This window comes from Sceloporus occidentalis, unplaced genomic scaffold (assembly GCF_023333645.1).
Source record: "Sceloporus occidentalis isolate IW3139 unplaced genomic scaffold, rSceOcc1.0.p SCAF_2, whole genome shotgun sequence".
Classification (NCBI taxonomy): domain Eukaryota; kingdom Metazoa; phylum Chordata; class Lepidosauria; order Squamata; family Phrynosomatidae; genus Sceloporus; species Sceloporus occidentalis.
The window spans coordinates 91,739,025-91,759,572 of NW_028316982.1; the positions used below are offsets into that span (position 1 = coordinate 91,739,025).

Here is a 20,548-nt window from a genome sequence, read left to right on the forward strand (position 1 = left end):
GTGGAGTCCAAATTCTGTTTTTTGTCAAGACTAAAATGATTCTTTAGGTATTTCCCTCAGTTTAAGAAAAATAATAGTTCTGCACAGATTTAGTGAAAACGGAGTTATTATTGAGAGAAGGATTGTAATTCTCTAATCAAGGGTGAGCTTTTACTATGACCTTATTCAGAATGGGCTTTAATGTTCATATCTCAGGGTCTTGGCTTCTATTCTAGGGAATTCACAAATGAAAATTAGAAATTATTGAAGAACCTTTAGATTTGATGGGAAGGAACCAAAATACGACAGTACTCATTCTGCTTACAAGTTTTATTTACATAGGAATTGTTACTAGTGGTCTTGGAAGAAGGCTAAATCCCTTCTATTTACAATGTATATACATGTTTATACTTGAAAAGTAAGAAAACTGTACAAGAGAACCCAAATAGCGGACATACACTGGAACCAAGTAAGTAAATACATATGGAAAAACAGACAGTTTAACTTCAAATTGTATGCTGTAAGTAATATTAAAATGTAGCTTTAAATCTGATAGTAACGCAAGTATTACAATGTACTGCAAGCCAAATCTTTAAAACAGGTTCTGCAACTTCTTTTAACCCTCGATGACTAAAGCAGTCTCACTCTGTTCTTTTTTTATTTAATGCAATGATGACATTGACTTCATTTGTACATATAGGGACCAGATACAAAAAATCATAATGCAATTTTATTTACATTAATACTATCAAAATGGACTTAGAGCAACATTAGCTGTTCAGAGAGCTTAAGAGGTATCCTTTTCAATCTCCCTCCAGTTCAAAAGCCATTTTAAAAAGTTTCGGAGTGTAAAGAAAGCTGACAAACTTCCAGGTTTTACCTTTACAGTATGATGCTAATAGATAATGGACAGTATGCATTTGGGGGTATCCATTATTGTACACGCTGTGGTTCAAAACTACTGAACTTTGAGTTTAAATGAGAAAAAAAGTTTTTACTATACAGGGACTCAAAACTTCCAATATTAACATTGCTTAAAATGTGCAAAAGGACTTGCCACTAGCTTATTAATTATACTAGTGTTTATAATCAAGTATAAGTCACTGTGATTTTAAAAAACAAAACAAAAAAAAAAAAAAACAAAAAAAATTCATCTGAATTTCATGGAATATAAATCCAATTTTTCTGTAACAAAGCTGCCCACCAAGTACTTAAAAACCATCATTTGTATATACAAGCACGCTACCTACCCCAAATAGTTTGCTTGACCACTGCCACCTTTAGACTTTTTGCCAATGACTTTGCAGCACAACTGGGTGCAGCTTCATCAGTTCTAGATTAGATACATTCACTTAGCTGAAGAGTGGCGCTGCAGTTTAAAAGGAGCTTAGCAAAACATACATAAAGCCTCCTATTATCTGGCAAGTGTGTATACCAAAACAAAACAGAAACTTATTTGGTCCTAAGGATTTCACTGGTTAATTTTGGAGGTATTTGTACCAAAATGTTTGGTTCAGGTAGCAGTTTTTGGGCCTTACTTTAAACACCAGCCCTCCTCCCAAAAGTGCCTCTGTGGTAATCATAAAAAAAGATATCCCTCAAAATTTTAAGTACCAACAAAAGTTATTACAAATTTTATTGCATTCATCTTTAAATATTAAATATGCATTAGCCATTTTCTCAGTTTCACAAGTTTTTATTGTTTTGCTTCCTGTGAAAAGGAATCTTCCCACAAAAAGCTCTTTAATACTGGCAGCAGAGTGAAGACTGTCAAATTCCCACCACTGCATTCAGTCAAATACTGTCTCTTCCTTAAGTTTCCCAAGCTGTTTCTCCTTAGTGGTTTTCATTGAGAAGATGTTATAATCCTTTAACAATCAAGTGGTTTTTTAATTATTCCAATTAAACTTGAAGTTAACTTTTTAGTGCTGGACTATGGTTCTTGTCTCCTTCTTTACTATCCTTCATTAACGAGGCAAACACCTGAAATTGTATTTTAAATAAAAAGGTTAAAAGGAGCCACAATTTAATCTCTTATTAACATTCAATAAATCAATCAATTTGTACCCCACCTTTTCCCCAGGTCTGGGCTTCAAAGAAGCTTACAGATTAAAAGAAATAAAAATAAAACTCAATGTAGCTAAAAAAAAATTACAAAAATCAAGATTAAGACAGTGTTAAATTATTAAAGAAATAAATTAAAAATAAATAAAATTATTGATCTCTGCAAGTTATTCACATGCAATGTAGATCACACCCAGTATGTCTTTTTTTTCCCAACAGACCATTCACTTAAAGATAAATCCCAAAACAATTAAGGGAAAATAGGGAACCAAGGTACCTTGAAAAATTCTCAGATACATGACACATCTCTTTTTGCCTTGAAATATATCTATATATAGCCCACTAATTAACAACATCAATCAAATGAGAATAGTCTCTATTTTACTCTACAGAAACATTTAATATAGCGGACACCCTGGTTTATTGTAACTCACTGGCTTTGGTGTTTTGGTAACTAGACAAAAGGCATTAGCCTGAATCACCAAGAGTTGGTCACATTTTAATACAAGAATTCCAGCAAAAGTACTGAATTCAAAAGTAAAAAAAATTCCAACAAAACTATGCAAATATAGCAGTGAGGTACAGTGCGCCTTTGCCTTATGCGGGGGATCCGTTCCGGACACCTCCCCCTGTGTAAGACAAATTCTATGTATGCTTAAGCCCCATTGAAAATAATGGGGCTTATGCATGTGGCGTGGCGCACACACCTTTGTTGTGCAGCTTTCAGCATAAGATGAAAGCCGCATATAGTGTGCTTGTGTATGATGCGGGCGTACTGTGGTTTACTAGAGGGAAAAAATAAACATTTTGAATTTAAGACATTCCATTTGATCCAGATTTTACTACACTATGATGTTATAGCACTATTATTCCACTTTTTCTGCTCCAGCTGTCTTCTGTGCAATCCTGGGATTTGTAATTTAGAGAAGGGCAGTTAGAATTATCAGCCAGAGAGCTCCTAGGTCTCACTAAACTACAAACCTCAAAATGCCACAGGAGGTAGCCATTGCAGTAAAAGTGGAATAAAAGAGCTGTACCAACATAGTGCTGTGTTGTCTGTTTAAGGATAGTTATGCTAGTTCTGATCCTTTCTCAATAGTTGAATCCAACTAGGGACTACTATTTAGCTCCCTGGTAACGAATCCACTTTTTTCCTTGTCTTTCCCACCCTCCCATCAACACAAAACTGCTGAATGAGAAAAACTAGATTATGTGGCATGAAGTGCCCTTAGTAGGCAGATCATGCCCAGCTCTATTTACAACTGATTCAGGAAATGCAATTAAATCACTGCCAGACCACAGTAAAAGATCAGGATAAGGCTTAACAAACAAAGTCAATCCAGACAAGATGTAAATTCTACTGGGGATTGATTCATCTGCTTGGATTAGTGGCATCTACCTTTTACTAGTGAACAAGATAGGGTTTTCACTAACATGTTTTTCACCAAAGGTACAAATAACCTTTATGACACAAAGCTCTTTTCACTACCATAAGCACATAAACAAAATGTATGTTAAAATTAAATATATACCACCAAATACATGGAATATTTACCTGAGCCCATTTTTTGTTACTATTTTGCATCTGGATTGATGTAATACAAGCAAAGAGCTTCTCTGATGTGATGTCCTCAGGTAGTTTTGTTAGAAACTGTGCTATATGAATAAAGTCCATCTGCAGGAGGATATCTTCATATAACCTAAGAATTCCTAATCCAGTTCTAAACAAAAATTCTTCTCCATCTCTACAAAACACATCCCAGACTCGACAAGCCAGATCAAGGGGTAGTGACTTGCTGTACAAGGTGAAGATCCTGCATTTTGAAATTATAACAAGAAGGATGGAAGAAATAAGCACAGGCTTTCAAATTCCACTATTTCTGATCAACATGTATAAAACTCCGGTAATACTTTAGACCTGGGAAATGGACACTAACAGGCATCCCACTCAGACAAACTATCTCGGCCTGATTTTAGCTGATTTCTCCTTCCCAATGGAGTGCCCCCTCACCACCTTCCAAGACTTTCCCACAAGGAGAGCACATGGCAAAGAGGGATGCAGTAAGGAAAGCAGGTAAGGAAGATGAGTGGAAAACCAGTTTCACACAAGCAGACTTCTACTGGTGGACGTCTGGGTAATAGCTCACAGCTCAGGCCAGGCATCAGGCTTGCAGGTCTACTTTCTTTTTTTACTTTTTACTTTTCCTTTTTTACTAAAAGCCCAACACCAGCCAACTGAAAATAAGTACAAACTAGAGGCAGAGAACATTGCTTAAATAAAAGAGCTATAGTGTTTCTAAACACATCCTGAACTAATTTTCATTACCAGAAATAAGCTTTCAGTTAATCTAGAGAAATGTCCATTCCTACTTCTCTCTCACCCTGCCCCTTGCATCTCCATTAGCAACCTAATTTAGCTGAGTTGGGGGAGTATTCTCACAGTTCCTGTTAAATAATGGGGAATCAGAAATCTACATATAGGTCCTGATCTATTACTGTAAATATATTCTAGTACTCCTTAAACTTACCAATCTATCAAGTATATGTCGGGGGTAAGATTATAGGATTTAAAGTGATGAAACAATTTGGGCAGGTTTTCTTCAAAAAATACTTCAAAAGCTGCAAAGTATTTCAGCATCTGTAAAAGGAAAAGAAAATAAGAATAATCTATTTCTTGGGGGGTAGGTATGACAGTTTTCAGAGAATTGCTGGTTTAAATAATGATAGCCACATATACCAAAGGAACAGAAAAACATTCAGCATAATTGTCTTTTCCCCAAAAGGTTATCTGTACCACTTCAGTAACAGATTTAGCCATTAAGAGGTATGAGGGGATATGAATCATGTGTCTGTAGACTGTTCTTCTGCAGCATCTAGAGATTACTATTTATTTCAGTATTTAATTTACTTTGCAATATTGATAGTAGACAGTTTTATTTATTGTTGCTGTGTGCCTTCAAGTCATTTCCGACTTATGGTGATTCTAAGGGGAAGCTATCACAGGTTTTTCTTGGGAACATTTGTTCAGAGAGGGTTTGCCTTCACTGTCCTCTAAGGATGAGAGTGTGTGATTTGTCCAAGGTTATCCAATGGGTTTCTACAGTTGAGCAGGGATTTGAATCCTGTTTTCCAGTCCTAGTCCAATGGTTAAACCACCACTGAAGATAAATACAAAGATGTAAATCCTGCCTTTACTGCCACCAATGCACCAGATCCAACAGCTGACAGTTTAAAAGTGCATCATACAATGATTTGAAGATAAGATTAAAAATACAAAGGTTAAAAAAATGCAGAGGCAGAGGATGGAAACTCTGCGTATTCCTTGCCTAAGAAACATTATGAAATTCATGGGGTCGCCATAAGTTGACAGGTGACTTGAAGGCTAATAATAATAATAACAACAACAACAACAACAACAACAATGTATTTATAGTCCGCTTTTTCGCAGAGCAATCAAAGCAGATTACAACAGTACAAGAATGAAACATCGTATAGTTAAAAATTAAAGTGATGAAACAATTTGGGCAGGTTTTCTTCAAAAAATACAAACACAGAGATCATAGATTAAACTTCCTTTTAAAAAAGCAAGCAATTAGCAGGTAAAAGCCTGAAAAATAAAAGTAGCTTTGCTAAGTGACCAAAAGACATTCAGGAGAGGGATCTGTGTGCTTCAATGTATTCCGTAATAGTGGTGCAAGACTGAGTAGACCCTATCTCTTCTTCTTCTTATCAGCATGATTGGAAGCCGCCTTCTCTCTAAACGAGACCCAGAAATGTGCTTCTTCTCATTTGAGGGACTGGTCAGATTGATGTGGGAAAAGAAATTCCTTCAGATATTCGCAGCTCAGGCTATTTAGAGATGCAAAGATTTTCACCAACTATTTCAATTCTTCCCAGAAGCAAGTTGGTTAGAAGTGCAGATGCTGCAGGATGGATGTACCATGGCATCATTGACACACAACCCCCAGCATTCATGGAATGATATTCTGCACCAGTGGGAGCTTCCAAAGACACTTTAAAAATAAGCTCCATGTAAAGCATGTTAGAGGAATCTAATCTTATCAAAATATATGTTACTGTGCAGACATGGCTGGCTTCGCTCCGAAAAGACTCACTTGTAGGGGAGGCTTCAGTCCACAGAAAAAAGAAAATAAATACAGAATACAATCTACTCAGTAATTCAAACGTGCATTCTGGAAAAAGAGAGTATAATTCTACCAGTATATTTGTTGCTGGTATAATTCCAAAGGCACAAGTAATCCCTTTTATGGTTAGTATGAATGCAAAGCACTGATTTTTAGAAAACTGGACCACTAGACAAATATCCACTTGTTGCCCATTAAAATATTGTTGCAGTAAGAACATATTTTAAGTGAAACAGTAACAGGAAATTATAGCATTTTAAAATGGGTATGTACCATGCTGTGATCTACACGGAAAAACGCCAGTTGGCATGGCTTATTCAGCAGGTTTGCAAAGGCAATAAAAGCATCTGCCTCTTCCAGATTGAGAATAAGGACTGCAGCAATAAAGGACATTCCCTGGACCTTCAAAAAAAAAAAAATCAGTGGTTAAACAATCCAAGAAAATATCATCTTATTTTTATATTATTGCTGTGATTCTACTGTATCTAGAATATTATCATTATGATACAGTTTAACAAGCAGGACAATGGGATATGAAAATGAAAAGCCCAGTTCTGTACTCACCACATTTATATGCATCACTATTGTTGTCAACTGCCCTTGAGCCAGCCCCAACTCATGGTAACCCTGTGGTTGAGACACCTCCACTGCTCTGTTTGGTCTCTGTAAACCCATGCCTGTGACTCTCTTGAGTCCATCCATCTTGCTTGCAGTCTTCCCCTCCTTCTTTTCCCCTCTACCTTTCCTAGCATTATTGCTTTTTCTAGTGATAAATGTCTTCTCATTATGTGGCAAAAATACGTCAGCCACAATTTGATCTTCTTGGCTTCCAAGGAGAGCTCTAGCTTGATCTGTTCAAGAACCCATTTGTTGAACTTTTTGGCTGTCAATGGTATCCTAAAAACTCTTCTCCAGCAAATGCATTGATTTTCTTTCTGTCTGATTCCTTCACCGTCCAGCTCTCGCATCTATACATGACATTACCTGCATGATTCTAACTTTAGTGCTCTGTTGTATATCTTTGCTCTTTAGAATCTTTTCTAATTCTTTCAGAGCTGCCGTAACCATTCCTAGCCTTCTTCTTTTTTCTTGACTGCAGTCTCCACTCTGGTCAATGTTTGATCCTAGGTATTTCCATTTCCTCATTATCCAAAATGAATTTATGTATTTCTTCTGTGGCATCACTAAAAGCTGAGCCACCACCTCTTGGTGTAACAGGGCATTTCCCCCCTTCTTCTTCCAATATCAGATGGCCAAGCAATACTGGCACACCTGACATAATAAATTAAAAACTTTCTTATAAGCACGTAGCTTGACATAACCTTTATGGACACATTCTACACCTTCAGTTTGTATTTAGTTATATAACATAACATTGTAAGAACACTTACATATCCTACATCAGGTCTGTAACATGTATATGCTCCCAGGACACTGTGCAAAAGATCATGATAAGGGCCCCCCTAGAGGACAATGAACAACAGAGGTGTAATTTAATAGTAAAGAAGCAAATGTTATTGTAAAAACTAGAAGGATGCTCCCACACAGAATTAGCATGTATTGGAAAAAAAAGTTTACAGTGCAGAATTATACAAATGCTAAATTTCAAAGGTTGTAAAAACTACTTGATAGCAACATTTGTTTATGCGTTTACTGTATACACTCATGTTTAAGTAAAAATGTTTTTGACAAAATTCAACCCAAAAAAACTGGTTTAACCTGGGGTCAATGCTGGAATAGGGACCTGGCACAGAGGCAGTGACAACAGGCAGAGGTGACAAGCCCCTCTTGGCATGGCAGGACATGGAAGTGGCACTCCCATCCCATTATCTGTCCCTTGCCCAAACCTGAGAATGAAAGGCAGCCCTCCACTTCCCCACCTAATTTTTTAGAAGGCCAAAGAGATGCTGCGGAGGACATTTTTAACAGGAATATGCTGTATAAGCAGAGAAGTTTAGTATGACTCTATAAAAATGGCTACCACAGTCTCTCTTCAGGCTCTCCCACACTGGTGCTGAATGCTGCTTGGGCAAAAAAAGTAGGTGGGGAAGGAGGGAGGGCTGCCTTTCTTTCTCCAGTTTGGACAATAGAGGGCTAGTGGAGTGGGAGTGTTGCTTCCATGCCAAAAGGCGCTTCTCATCTCTGCCCCTTGTCACTGCCTTTGCACTGGGTCCATAACAGAGGAACGTTGCTTTCCTTGTTCTTCCTCCCCACTTGTTTTTTCAGGCTGGATTTGCATTCTTTTTCCTCATTCATGCTCCTTTCCTTATCTTTATTTGAACAGATTTAGACATTTTAAAATCAGCAATGCCATTTACAGGGATGTAGCGGGGGGGAGGGTGTCTTGGGGTCCAGACTCCCCCTTCCTTTAGAAAAATGAATGGTGCGTGCTGCTGCGCCACCGCGCCTAAGCCCCATTATAATGGTGGCACTTAGTGTGGACCCCCCCTTCCTAAAATCCTGGCTACGTCCCTGCCATTTACAATCCCCTCCCACTGTAACCCCTCAGATAAATACTCTCTTTCTCTTTAGCTCTTCCTAAATATGTCCCCCCCTTTCCATTTTTTTAAAACAGAGGAAAATATTTGTTTGTTATGTGCTACCACAAATTATGCAGTCGAGTTTCCTGCATTTGGGGAAATTGCAGGGCTCAGCACACCCAGAGTGCAATGGATGGCAGGAAAACCACCTTTATGATCATGGTGTCTCCCCTGCCAGGTAAGTATGGGTCATGGCAAAATCAAAAACTTTGTTCCCCAATGGTCACCAAACTGTGCTCTTTAAGAGATTTTGGAAATACATAAATTCAATTTGGACAGTGAGGGAATTGAAATAGTCAAACAGTACCCATACCTAGGATCAAACATTGACCAGAGTTGAGACTGCAGTCAAGAAAAAAGAAGGCTAGGAATTCAGCTCCCAGAATCCCAGACTATTGGCCAACGTGGCTGAGGCTTCTGGGAGCTGAAGTCCAAAATCTCTTAAAGGGCACAGTTTGGGGAACCACTGCCCTAAGTCAAGGGTAACCTTTCACTTATTCAAGGTCATAGAAAAATCCAAAATTTTGTCTCCAAAACTGCCCTCGACATATATATGAAGTTGACTTATACATGAGTATACAGGGTAATTAACATAAATATCAACTGCTATCACAAAGGAAAATAGCAAATAGATTCAATTCAGACAAAATCAGCACATTTAGTAGTTTGCAACAGCAATTAATTGCATACTCACACATATATTTGTGCATGGGTGCAAAAATACATACACACACATATGAATGCCCACACACTTTCTTGTTCTTGCTACACTACCTTCAAGTGAACACAGGCTGGTGCGCTAAAGAATGACCAAGATCCAGGGAACTGGCAGTACCACCACTGTGTATGAATTGGATCATTATGGCATAGTTTCAAGCTGCACAATGAAAATGCACAGACTTCATTTTCCCCCCTGGTTTGCACATACTGACAGTAGAAGTACAGTAGTGACAAAGCTTGAATTCACCCTAAGTATGAATCAACAGGATTTTTTTAGATATGGAGAAAGGCTCAGAACACCAGGTGAGGTTTTTATTCTCCTTGCATCTGAAGGCCTCTTCATTTAAAAACAGCCTGTTGGAAGAAGTCACTGTGACTGGATGGATAATGAAAATCCAACCCTACCATGTATGAAATTTCATGAAAAAGTATTTCTGGATACAACATTGTTAATTACTAGTATCTGTATTTACTGGAAGAAGTGAAAATATTAGGCTGTTATTAATGTTAGTAGTAGGGATTCAGTCATATGAGTTGTTATTTCTAACAAAAAAAAACCTTGAACCTGAACGTTTGTGTAGTAGCTGGAACTTCCAAATCAATATGCTGCTCACTTAAAAATTCAAATTGACTAAGCACATATATAGACAGAAAATACTACATTAACGCTGTATCCAGGCACTCACTTGTCTTAGTCTGCATAACTCTACAATATTCAGCACTTTCAGTTTTACCAAGGCCATAAGTGGAAGGCTATTACACTTCCTCATAACCAATTCCTGAGTCACTCTGAGAATTGCATTTTGTAGAGAGGCGGGGTATAAATAAATTGTATTATTATTATTATTATTATTATTATTATTATTTATTAATTAATTAACTGTAAGCTTCTTTAGGGGTGGGAGTTGCTATCTTGTTTGTTACTCTACATGTGTATTATAGAAGCAACATTTTCAGTACAGCATCCCAGCACATACTATACTATAGAGTTATAGAGTTCTTAGGCTGCAAGCATAAGTCATTCATGCATGACAGCAGGTTTGCCTTTAAATATATGTAAACAAGGTGTTTAATTCTCTCACTCACTTGAAAATGGACATATGTGTGTGTGCATATATGTGTGTGTGTGTGTCCTTAACTGAAGTGAACACAAGAGAAACCTGCACTGCAAATTAGTTCTTTGAACTCCATTCAAAGGCATCACCACATCTGAATTTTTTAAATATTTTCTTTTAAAAAGGTAAACACCTAGCATTTGTAGTCCTGTATAAAACTATACACCAGTGCTTTTGCCAAAATTTTACTTTCTGCTTGAGCCACCATACAGTTGGCTTACAGGAAACCACTTTCTCTGAGCAAGAATCATTTCCAGCTAAGCAGGTGATCTCAGGTTGCACTCATGCCACACCCACCAGGAAGAAAGGCTCATTGCAAAACATGCTGCAGTTTACTCAGTGAGGGAATGCAACAAGGTGTCTAGCAGCTTTACCCTTCTTTGCAGGGAAATACACCAAGCCCTACCACCACCTCACCAGCAAACACCAACCTAGAAACTGTACTACTAGCAGCTTTTGTTCCCTCCGAACAGATCCAGCACAGAGCAAAAGACAAAGAGCTAATTAATCCACTGCAATGTCATCTGCACTGCTAGGACATTTCAAAAGCTGAATTTCTTAAAAGAGGAAGGTACTTCACGTGTTTAATAATATGCCAAACCCGATGCCATTCCCAGGACTATGACTAAGAATGTGTCATAGAAATAACTTATTTCAAACAGCAGAACAATATAGAATTACGTAGTGTTTGTACAGGCTATGCAACAGCCTTTTCTAATTATTTTAAGTTAAACATCAACTAAAGGAGCATGACATTTATCAGCTGAATTAAATTATAACAGAAAACTGTATTTCTGCAAAGGTTTTCATGGTTTGAGTTACAGGTTTTAACAACTGCTGTGGCAAAATTATCTAATGTTTTAAATAATATATTTATCTCTGAATACAGTAAAAATAAATTACCTTTTGAAAAATATAGAGGGATGGAAATGTGCGGGATATATCCAATTTTATTAGCTCCAAACTAGCCTCCCGATCAGCAACTGATATTCCAGCATCTGCAGAGATTAAAGCATTCAAATTTATAGACATTTCTGTAGACAAATTTATCTACTAACTTAAGGCTAAATCAATTTCATACACAGTTTAATAAGGTACAGTACTTCAAATCAATCATGGATGCATTCCAAAGGAAAGGCTAATTTAGTAAATGCAAAAAAGCAAAACTGGGGAAGCATTTCATTTAATGGTCATTTCAATCTGCTACAGCATCCAACCTCATACAGTATATTCTAGAAGTCAGCAATGACAAACCATTTCTTTAACTCAAAAAGCAATAAGTTGTCAGAGGGGTCTTATTTTGTTTCCTCATGCTTCTGTTTTGTTTCTACTGCATATATTTCTAGCTGGCAAGGGATAGCAACCCAAGACAATGCCACCTTTACTAATATGGAGGAGAGTTACTGGATTTCCCACTTTGCCCTTCCCTTTCCCCCTCTGCATCCTAATTTCATCAGGACTACACCCAGCCACTCATTATTTGACACTGCAAAAATCCCTCTATCCTTTTGTGAGCTTCTAACTAGCACCAAAACCAAATTCTCTCACCAGTCATCCCTTTTTAGAGAAAACTGCCTTACCACTATTACTTCTTTGTTCCTTTGGAAAGCACAATTCAGCAGACACCGCAGCATTTATGTGCAAAGTACATGGTTACTTTTGGCACTCCAGGCTAAGGGAACTTTACAAGAGCAGTCCTGTAGATACTCAGCCTGATTTGCTCCTGTCTTTGGTACACATTCTTGTACATCTCCATCCCTAACCATTATAAGCTGTACTGTAGCTTGCTAATGGCTAGTCTCATACATTCTTAACACCCTGCCACTGAGGATCCTTCTTCCCAACTTTTCTCAGGGCATCTCAGTAACAGAAGGACAGACAAAATCATTCAGGTTTCACTAGCCGTCCTGCTCCCTCTGCTTGATTCTCTTGGCTAAGCCATCTTCATCTTTGCTCTATCTTCTCTGTTCCACTAGGAGCCTGCATTGAGTGACCTGCCTCCCCGCCCCCCCGGTCACTCTTCCATCTCTAGGTTTGTCTTCAACATTTGATTTATTTATTGTCTTTAATTTCCTTTTAATCAAAACTCATTTTTCTAGGTGAAAATCTAATCTCAGATCTCTTTTCTCTCCACAGGAATCTGACAGGGACCATCCACTAGAACTTGCTGGTTAGGCAAACATGCTAGTTTTTGAGCCAGTTTTGTCAGATAGCAACCTGTCCTCCAGCACAAAAAAGAGATGGAGCCACAAGGAAGACATTCCTAGACACTCCCACAGCACTAAAGTAACTTTCCCCAGCCACTGTTCCTGAACAGCATGGGAACAGATGTGATATGTGCAGACGTATACATCCCAAGCATGGATGCAAAGGATCATGACAGAAGTTTATACTGTGAGAAGCTATGTTTTCCCCTCATTTTTTTTTTTTTTTACTGCTTAGAAGCCTGAATCAAAACCAGCCAGATTTTCACAGAATTGTTTGGCCCAGTTTCATTTGTAATAAGCAACAATGGCATTGTTGAGTACATAACAATGCAAGCTATTGTTTAACACACCCATTAAGCTTGTGACAAAAAGCACTCAGAAATAAAGTTCTTTCAGTTTCATTATTTATACTGTATATCATTGAAGGCATTGGAATATGCACTACTTCAGAAGATTATCGGATTTTAATTTGGACTGTGGATGGAAACACACATTAATAGTAGCTGAATTTACATTTCAGCTAAATTATATTTAAGAAATGTAATTTACATTTAAATGTAATTACATTTAAAAAATGTAATACAATCAGCCCGCGCCATACGTGGGCTTGTTATAGGCGACTTCCAGCTTATGCGGAAGCCACCAGGAGAACGGAGGAATGGCGCGCGCGCCCGTGGCACACATGCACAACTGCATGGCATGCACGAGCCCCATTACATCCAATGGGGCTTGAGCATACGCACTTTTTGCCTTATGTGGGGGGGGGGGGGTCCGGAACAGATCCCCCGTGTAAGGCAAGGGCAGACTGTACAGACATGAAGTGATTACAAGAACACATCCAAAAATCTGGCATGACACACCTGACTCAGAATGGTACCATTAAAGATGGGAAATGCCAAATACACACAGTGAAATGGTGAACTGTGAACATTAAGTGATAAACGCTACAACACACCTTCTGTATCATTCTCAGCAGCAGTCCCCCCAAACGTCTTCCATCGCTCCTTGGCTCTAGATAAGAAGATTTCATAGAGTTCTGAAAAACACAAAAGAACAATGTCAAAAGGCGAACTTGTAGATAAAGTGCTATAATAGAGCCAAGTGGTTTTCACTGCAAGATGATTTTAATAGTACTGTATTCATTTCATTTGTAAACTTAAAAGCCAGAATGGTCATAACTAGTCCAATTCTCAATCAGCTTGTTAGGAAACAATGAATGGGGTTCCAATTCTCAATCAGCTTGTTAGGAAACAATGAATGGGGCTAAGTGTCACAGCAGTTTTTGCTTTAATAATCTCCACTGTCAAACAGAGGAGGGAGAATATCTGGAGAGGGTTGGAGGTAGAACAACAAAATAAGCGTTTTTATTGTATTTCAGCACATATGAAATTCTAGAAATGCTCCATGATATTGAAAATACATAGAACTAACAGAGGTATAGTATCATAGAATCATAGGTACACATACTTAGGATTCAAATGATATTTCAATTCTTAAACCAGCTATAGTGCTTTACTGAAAGAGAGGGAATTGAAAACACAGTAAACTAGTTAAGTCATAACAAAAACATCTCTATACACACACACACACACACGGGTGGGTGTCAAGAATCTCTGAATTAAAATTTTCAGCAAGCAATGTCTACATGGAAGCATGGTGCATGGAAGAAGAGACAGACAGATAAGCTAATTATTAGGTCAATGACAAATTGTCTTACTAGTTTTATTTTAAAACTTGTATTGAGGATTGCTCCTTGACTCTTGTAAGTGAAGCAAAAGTGCTGTTATTGAGATTTTGTACACAAAGCAACCTTCCCTCCTGGAGAAAACTATCACAGATTTAGGCCCCAGACAGACAATCCAAAGCAAAGTTGCTTCAGGTCACTTTGGAAGTATGCTGTTTAAATTATGTATATGCCCTAAGAGTCTGGAAGCCGCGCCAAAGCCACGCTCCAGTACTGGAGCATGGCTTTGGTGCGGCTTCCAGACTCTTAGGACACATGCATCATTTAAACAGCATACTTCCAAAGTGACCCGAAGCAGCTTTATTTTGGCATGTCTGTATGGGCCCTTAGTAAAGCCAGCATTGGATTGCTTCATATTCACAGAATACCACTCCTCTAAAATAAAAATCTCCATGCTTTCACACCTACCAGGAGTGATATTCAGTTCGTTTCCTACAGCAAGACTCCAAACTCTCCCCCGAACACTGGGAGGCAACCCTTGCCACCACAGTTCTCTAACTTTTCTTGTGGAACGCCTACAAAGAAGGAGGAAGAAGAAGAGTGTAAGTATTTATGGAGACCAGGCATTTTACTTGTCATTCTTGGAATGTTTATGATCAGAAGCATCTTCCCTACAGGATTCAAAGTAGTGCTGACACTGGTTTCATGAGGCAATGGTTAAGACAGCAAAAACAGGGCTGTCCATAGGGTGAGCATTTAAACCATCTATCAGTAACAGCACAGCCTTGCCACATGGTATTTCTGAACAAAACAGATCAGCTAGGGCAAGTAATTCTAGACCATGATCACCCAAAGACATCACTGAAAGGGAGACACACAATGCTTTTTTTTTTTTTTTTTTTGGATGGATACAAAGGATGGTATCAAGCTTATATTACCAAGTCTTCTATACTTACATGTTCTCCCAATTAGGCAGTATTTCATTGACCCAAATCACCATGGCACTAGCAATACTCTCTTCTTGTTTGAAGCGTTCTTTCATTATTTTCTTTCTTCTGTGTGCTTCCTTAATTTCTGTTAAATTCAGAAGTTGAAATGCAGTGTGAGTTTTACGGCTTTGCATTGAGAAAGAAAAATATATATCATTATAGAGTAAGGGTTACTGAAATGCAAGTCACTTGGAGATATTCTTACATCTCACATTGTGAAGGTCAGTCTTAACAGAAATATTAGGCTCCCACTAAAGCTATCTCCGCCATCACACCCTTATGCTTGCTAATTATATATTTGTTATAGTGCTATGACTTCTTTCTCTACTACCTTTGAAATAAATAATAAATGTTTTACAGTTGAGAAAACCCATTAAATCATCACATTCCCAATTCATTTCCCTTCCACTGAGAAACAAGGTATTTCCTAAATTCCTGAAATTGCTTTATACAAACTTTGGGGAGAAGCAATTGTATAATATACACATTTAATAGAATACATATTTTAACCTCTGAAGTGATGATTTGCTACAATCAATAATTCATTGCAGCTAGAGATTTAAATCCAATTCCATTTACAATTAACACTGTGCAAAGTATTGTTGTCTGTATTCAAGCCATTTCAGACTTATGAAAATCCTAAAATGAACCTATCATGGGATTTTCTTGACAAGATTTGGTCAGAGAGGCTTTGTGTCTGCCTTCATCTGAGGCTGAGAGAATGTGACTTTCACAAGGTCACAAAGCAGTTTTCCATTGCCAAGTGGGTATTCTGGAGGCCCAGTCCAATATTCAAATAGCTACATCACACTGGCTTTTGTAGTTGTGTTAGTTTCATACAAAAAGAGGGAAATAAGTGTTGTGGCTCTTCACAGACAAACACATTTGTTGCACCAGATCTTGTCTGATCTTGGAAGTTAAGCGGGGGCAGCCCTTGTCAGTATTTGGATGTGAGACTGCCAATGAATACCAGGTGCTGCAGGCTAGAGGAAGGAATGGGCAAAACCACCTCTGAGGATTCCTTGCCTAAGAAAACCCTATGGAAGTCAGGGGGTCAGCATAAGTGGACTGGCAACTTGAAAGTGCACCCACCCACCAAGGTTTCATGAAATAGAAAGCACTTCTGAGAAACTGGTAAGTCTTTATACAATAAGATGAGGGAGGGGGATAGGTGAAGTTACTTGTTGGCAATAAAATGAATGTTTTCAGTTCCTCCTTTTCTTTTTCAGCACATGACATTATAGAGAAGTGTTAAAACTTAAGCAAAACCTTGGAAAGGACAGGATTTAAATTTCACTTTAATAATTTAAACAGAACAGTCCCTATGTGTTTTGTTTTTTTTAAATAATCCCTTCAACCCAAGGTAATTTCTATTCCATTTCTATGTTCTCACACATATTCCAAACAGGACACCTTCACCATTTTAAAGGGATAGAATGCTGCTATGATGACTACCCATACCTCTCTTTTTGGCTTCTGCCACCATTTCATCATATTCTTGTCTGTGACGTAAAGCCTCTTCTACAGATTTAGCAGGAAGATTCCTAAAAAGAAACTGCAATAAATACAAGAGTAGCTGACTCAACCCTTTCGCTTCCTATGGAACAGAATTTGTGTGTCCTGTTTATTCCCAACCATCTTCAATTCTGAATCATGCAGGCTACCCTAACCAGTTTAACAAAGGAAGAAGCCTAACTTTTCAGAAGGCAGGCAAACTGCAAATAGGGGGAACAAATAGCATATTGACCAGAATATGCCAAGCCCTTACAGTTTGCCTCTGTGCACAATTTATTGTGTTGGTCCTGATCTGCAAAGTTCTATATACCTTGAAGACAAGAATATCTGAAGGGCTATGTGAATGAAGGATGGAACTAAGACAGCAACAAACAGATAGATAAGTCTGTCCCTGGCTTCCACTCTAGCAAAAGCATCGGAGGAGGTAGACTGAAGCTTATGAAAGCTCATGCTGTCAAATTCGTTATTTCAGTTAGTCTTAAAGGTGCTACAAGACAAGTGGGAACTTGTACACTTGTTTATAAAACTGTTGTTACACTTATTTATACAACTGGTGACAAACACTGGTTACCAACATTAACATAGCAAAAGCAAGTCTTAAGAACTGAATATCTGCTTCTAGCTTTATGAATTCTTCCCTGCTTCATCTTATAAACTCTGCTGCCCATGCTGGACAGGGCTGAAGAGAATTACAACCTGACAATATCTGGAAGGTTGCACATTCTCAACCACTGCTTCAATCTTGGGACCCATTTTTCGTGACTGCTGAGTTCCCCCACACCTCACACCCAGTTCCTACATAAACCCAGTGATATTCAGCAATCTCAAAGTGGATTGTTTATAGAATATAATGTAAGATCTGAGTACCCCACAGCCAGCTCCACTATGAGAAGTGCTACTATAAAAATATTTAACTATACCAGTTCTCAATACCATGTAGAGCATACAGTATTCAACAACACTAGTGGCATGAGTAAAAAAACCTTTATCATTAGCATGACATGTAAGTATGCAGGATAAAGGTTTGGTACTATCACTGGAATGCACCTGAGAATAACATCCAACTCTCTAACATAAAACTGATATTCTGCTTTTGAAGAATCCATAGGGACTTACGATGGTCGATCTTCCAAAATAAGAGCAGTAGTTGAAAGCGGCTCAAATTCAAAGTTTCTACGTCTCATTGTGTGGGGTGCAGGTTTACACATTTTTCCAGTTCTTGCTTCATATTCCTAAATAAAATTGAATGATATATGCTTAGAATATCTGTAGCTATGAGAAACAGCACATTCCAGGCTTCTATCAATGCAGGTAGCTACAAGGTGAGTCACTGAGCTAAAGTCAACTGCAACATCAGATAATTACCAGCAAGAATCATGCATTGCCAGTTTCTGAGATATGGAGAAATGTTTCTTCTGATAATTGTGTGGGTATGTGCCATGCATATGCAGTTGTGATTAGAACAAACCATAAGAATAACAGTATGCAAGTTAGAGCTCTTGGGAAATCTACACAAAAAGAAAAGGGAAAGCACAAGTGAAATGTGCCACAAGTGCCAATGTTGAAGAAGATTCTTGCCTGATTTGGATTTAATAATGGTCTGTTGTTACGTACAACAGACTTAGCCTCAGGCTTACTATACATGCTACATCTTCCCACTCCTCCTCCAGCATGGCCCACTGAGTTAGAAGCTTTACTTCTCTTTTATACTAGTCACAGGTAGGTTTTCCATCCAGTGGATAAACATAACTATGATTAAATAAGACAGCTTCATAAACCAGGGTTTGAAGTTAGCTTGTTTCATCTAACAATAATGAGGTAATTGTATGCACTCTGATTCAGACATAATGTTTAAGTGATGTTATTCCAGAATGGAAATAATTGTTTCCAGTCTTCTGGGTTATGATGGAGGAGGAGTGAGATACATACGCTCAAGTTTTTCTTCAGCTTATTCTCTGTTACATACGAATTGAGCTTCTGGCTTGAGTATCTCTGTTGCCAGGAATGTCACAAAATATTCACAAAATACAGGTAAGAATGTTAAGCTCAGTGTTTTACCCCATGTGTACACCCCACTGCTTAACATATTAAAACGATAAAATATTAACTGTAAGTCAAACCCATGTTTTGAGAGCTTTCCCTCAAAGAACTGCATTCCAGTGGTTTTGCATTAACTTCTGCACTAGACATTGGTCCAAACTTTAAAGTAAGGAGATCAGTGTACATTACCACTGTCTACCAAATAGTTTCCTACCAAAAATGCCTCAAATACTTCACTGAATTCTGCAGAAACATCTCATTTTTAGTGTGAAGAAAAAATTAGCTGAAAAGTAAACCTTTTTTTAAAAAAGGACCGATTTGTTCCTACTACAGAATCAAACACACCCAGAAGAGCACTAATTTGATCCTGAAGAATTGTTTCTATTCCTTTAAAAATTATTAAATCTTCCATCTTACTTTCAAACATTAACAGTCTCCTCAGAAGTAACTCCCACTGAGTTCCATGAAGCTTATTGTCAGTCAAACGGGTTTAAGATTGCAATCTTAAAATGTAACAACTCAAAGGATTCCAACACTGTTTATTCAGAAAGAAAGACTTTTGGCCAAACCATATTATACAAAATAATTAAATTCCGATACTGCCTTTTAAAAGCGTCATAGCATTACCAATAGCTACTGAAAACAATATGTGGTCTGCTAGCATTCAGGGTGTCAGAACAAGGCATAGAAGATTGGCAGCTTTCCTTCTTCACGCAAAGCATACTGCATGCTGGTCTCAGAACAAAAAAATGTCTACATCATTTAATGCATCCATTCATGAACAGCCATTGTGGTTTCAAATTCATCAGTTATGATCTGGCCGCCTAGCAAGGTTCCCTCCCTTCTGCAGTGACAGTGATATAGGGACTGCAGCACTTATTTGGCCTCAAGCCATAACAGCATTACTGCTGCTTTACAGAAGGCAACTGGGACAGTTACAGTATTAATGAAAAAGCTCACATTATGAGCCAACTTTCAAATGTTAACATTAGCATCTCATCCATATTACTGATATCCAATTCCATTTATGGTAATTGTACTTCTGTTTTTAGTCTAAAACAAATGTTCAGAAGAAATACAGTTAACACATTGCATCTCTAGAGAATACCCTAACCTCAATTACTTGGAAGTTAATGACTCAGTAGAATGAGTGAGATTTATTTCCACAAAACATATTTAACCCTTCTCAAGGAAGATGGGACATTTTAGTCCCCCAGAATCACATTTTGTTTCAGAATTCATATAGAATTACACCTACAATATACCATATATACTCAACTATTAAGTCGAAAGATTTATGCCCGGAAATTGGCCCTAAAATCCAGGGCTAATTATATATGGGTCAATACAGTCGCCATGGGTCCAGATCGACTGGAAGGCAGCTAATACCAACAACAACAAACAGTACTTCTTAGAAAGGTCCTTTAAAAAGCAGCCCTGATGCCCCACTCTCTGTGCCTCAGCAGTGATTTCTGAAAGAGCTACCAATGCAGGAGTGTGCGTGCGTACGGTGATTCTCTTCTCAATCCAATGTTAAAACCTTCTCTCCC

The 20,548-nt window shown here is 38.0% G+C and overlaps 1 protein-coding gene and 1 non-coding gene across 2 annotated transcripts in view; both read right to left on the reverse strand.

Annotated features, from left to right (window-relative positions):
- Positions 1 to 302: 302 nt before the first annotated feature.
- The window catches only part of LOC149318687 (TBC1 domain family member 12-like), a 53,219-nt gene continuing 32,973 nt past the window's right edge, over positions 303 to 20,548 (reverse strand). The window contains exons 4-14 of the mRNA XM_089510273.1: positions 18,075 to 18,190; positions 16,905 to 16,987; positions 15,411 to 15,528; positions 14,923 to 15,029; positions 13,726 to 13,806; positions 11,467 to 11,561; positions 7,580 to 7,651; positions 6,462 to 6,590; positions 4,572 to 4,681; positions 3,599 to 3,857; positions 303 to 1,962 (exon numbers count right to left, since the gene is read on the reverse strand). Coding sequence (XP_089366399.1) covers positions 1,894 to 1,962; positions 3,599 to 3,857; positions 4,572 to 4,681; positions 6,462 to 6,590; positions 7,580 to 7,651; positions 11,467 to 11,561; positions 13,726 to 13,806; positions 14,923 to 15,029; positions 15,411 to 15,528; positions 16,905 to 16,987; positions 18,075 to 18,190 — 1,239 coding nt within the window. The 3' untranslated portion in view covers positions 303 to 1,893. The remainder of the gene's footprint in view (positions 1,963 to 3,598; positions 3,858 to 4,571; positions 4,682 to 6,461; positions 6,591 to 7,579; positions 7,652 to 11,466; positions 11,562 to 13,725; positions 13,807 to 14,922; positions 15,030 to 15,410; positions 15,529 to 16,904; positions 16,988 to 18,074; positions 18,191 to 20,548) is intronic.
- Positions 8,759 to 8,914, reverse strand: LOC149318688 (U1 spliceosomal RNA). Its single transcript, XR_016280340.1, has one exon. It is a non-coding gene; the product is annotated as a U1 spliceosomal RNA (small nuclear RNA).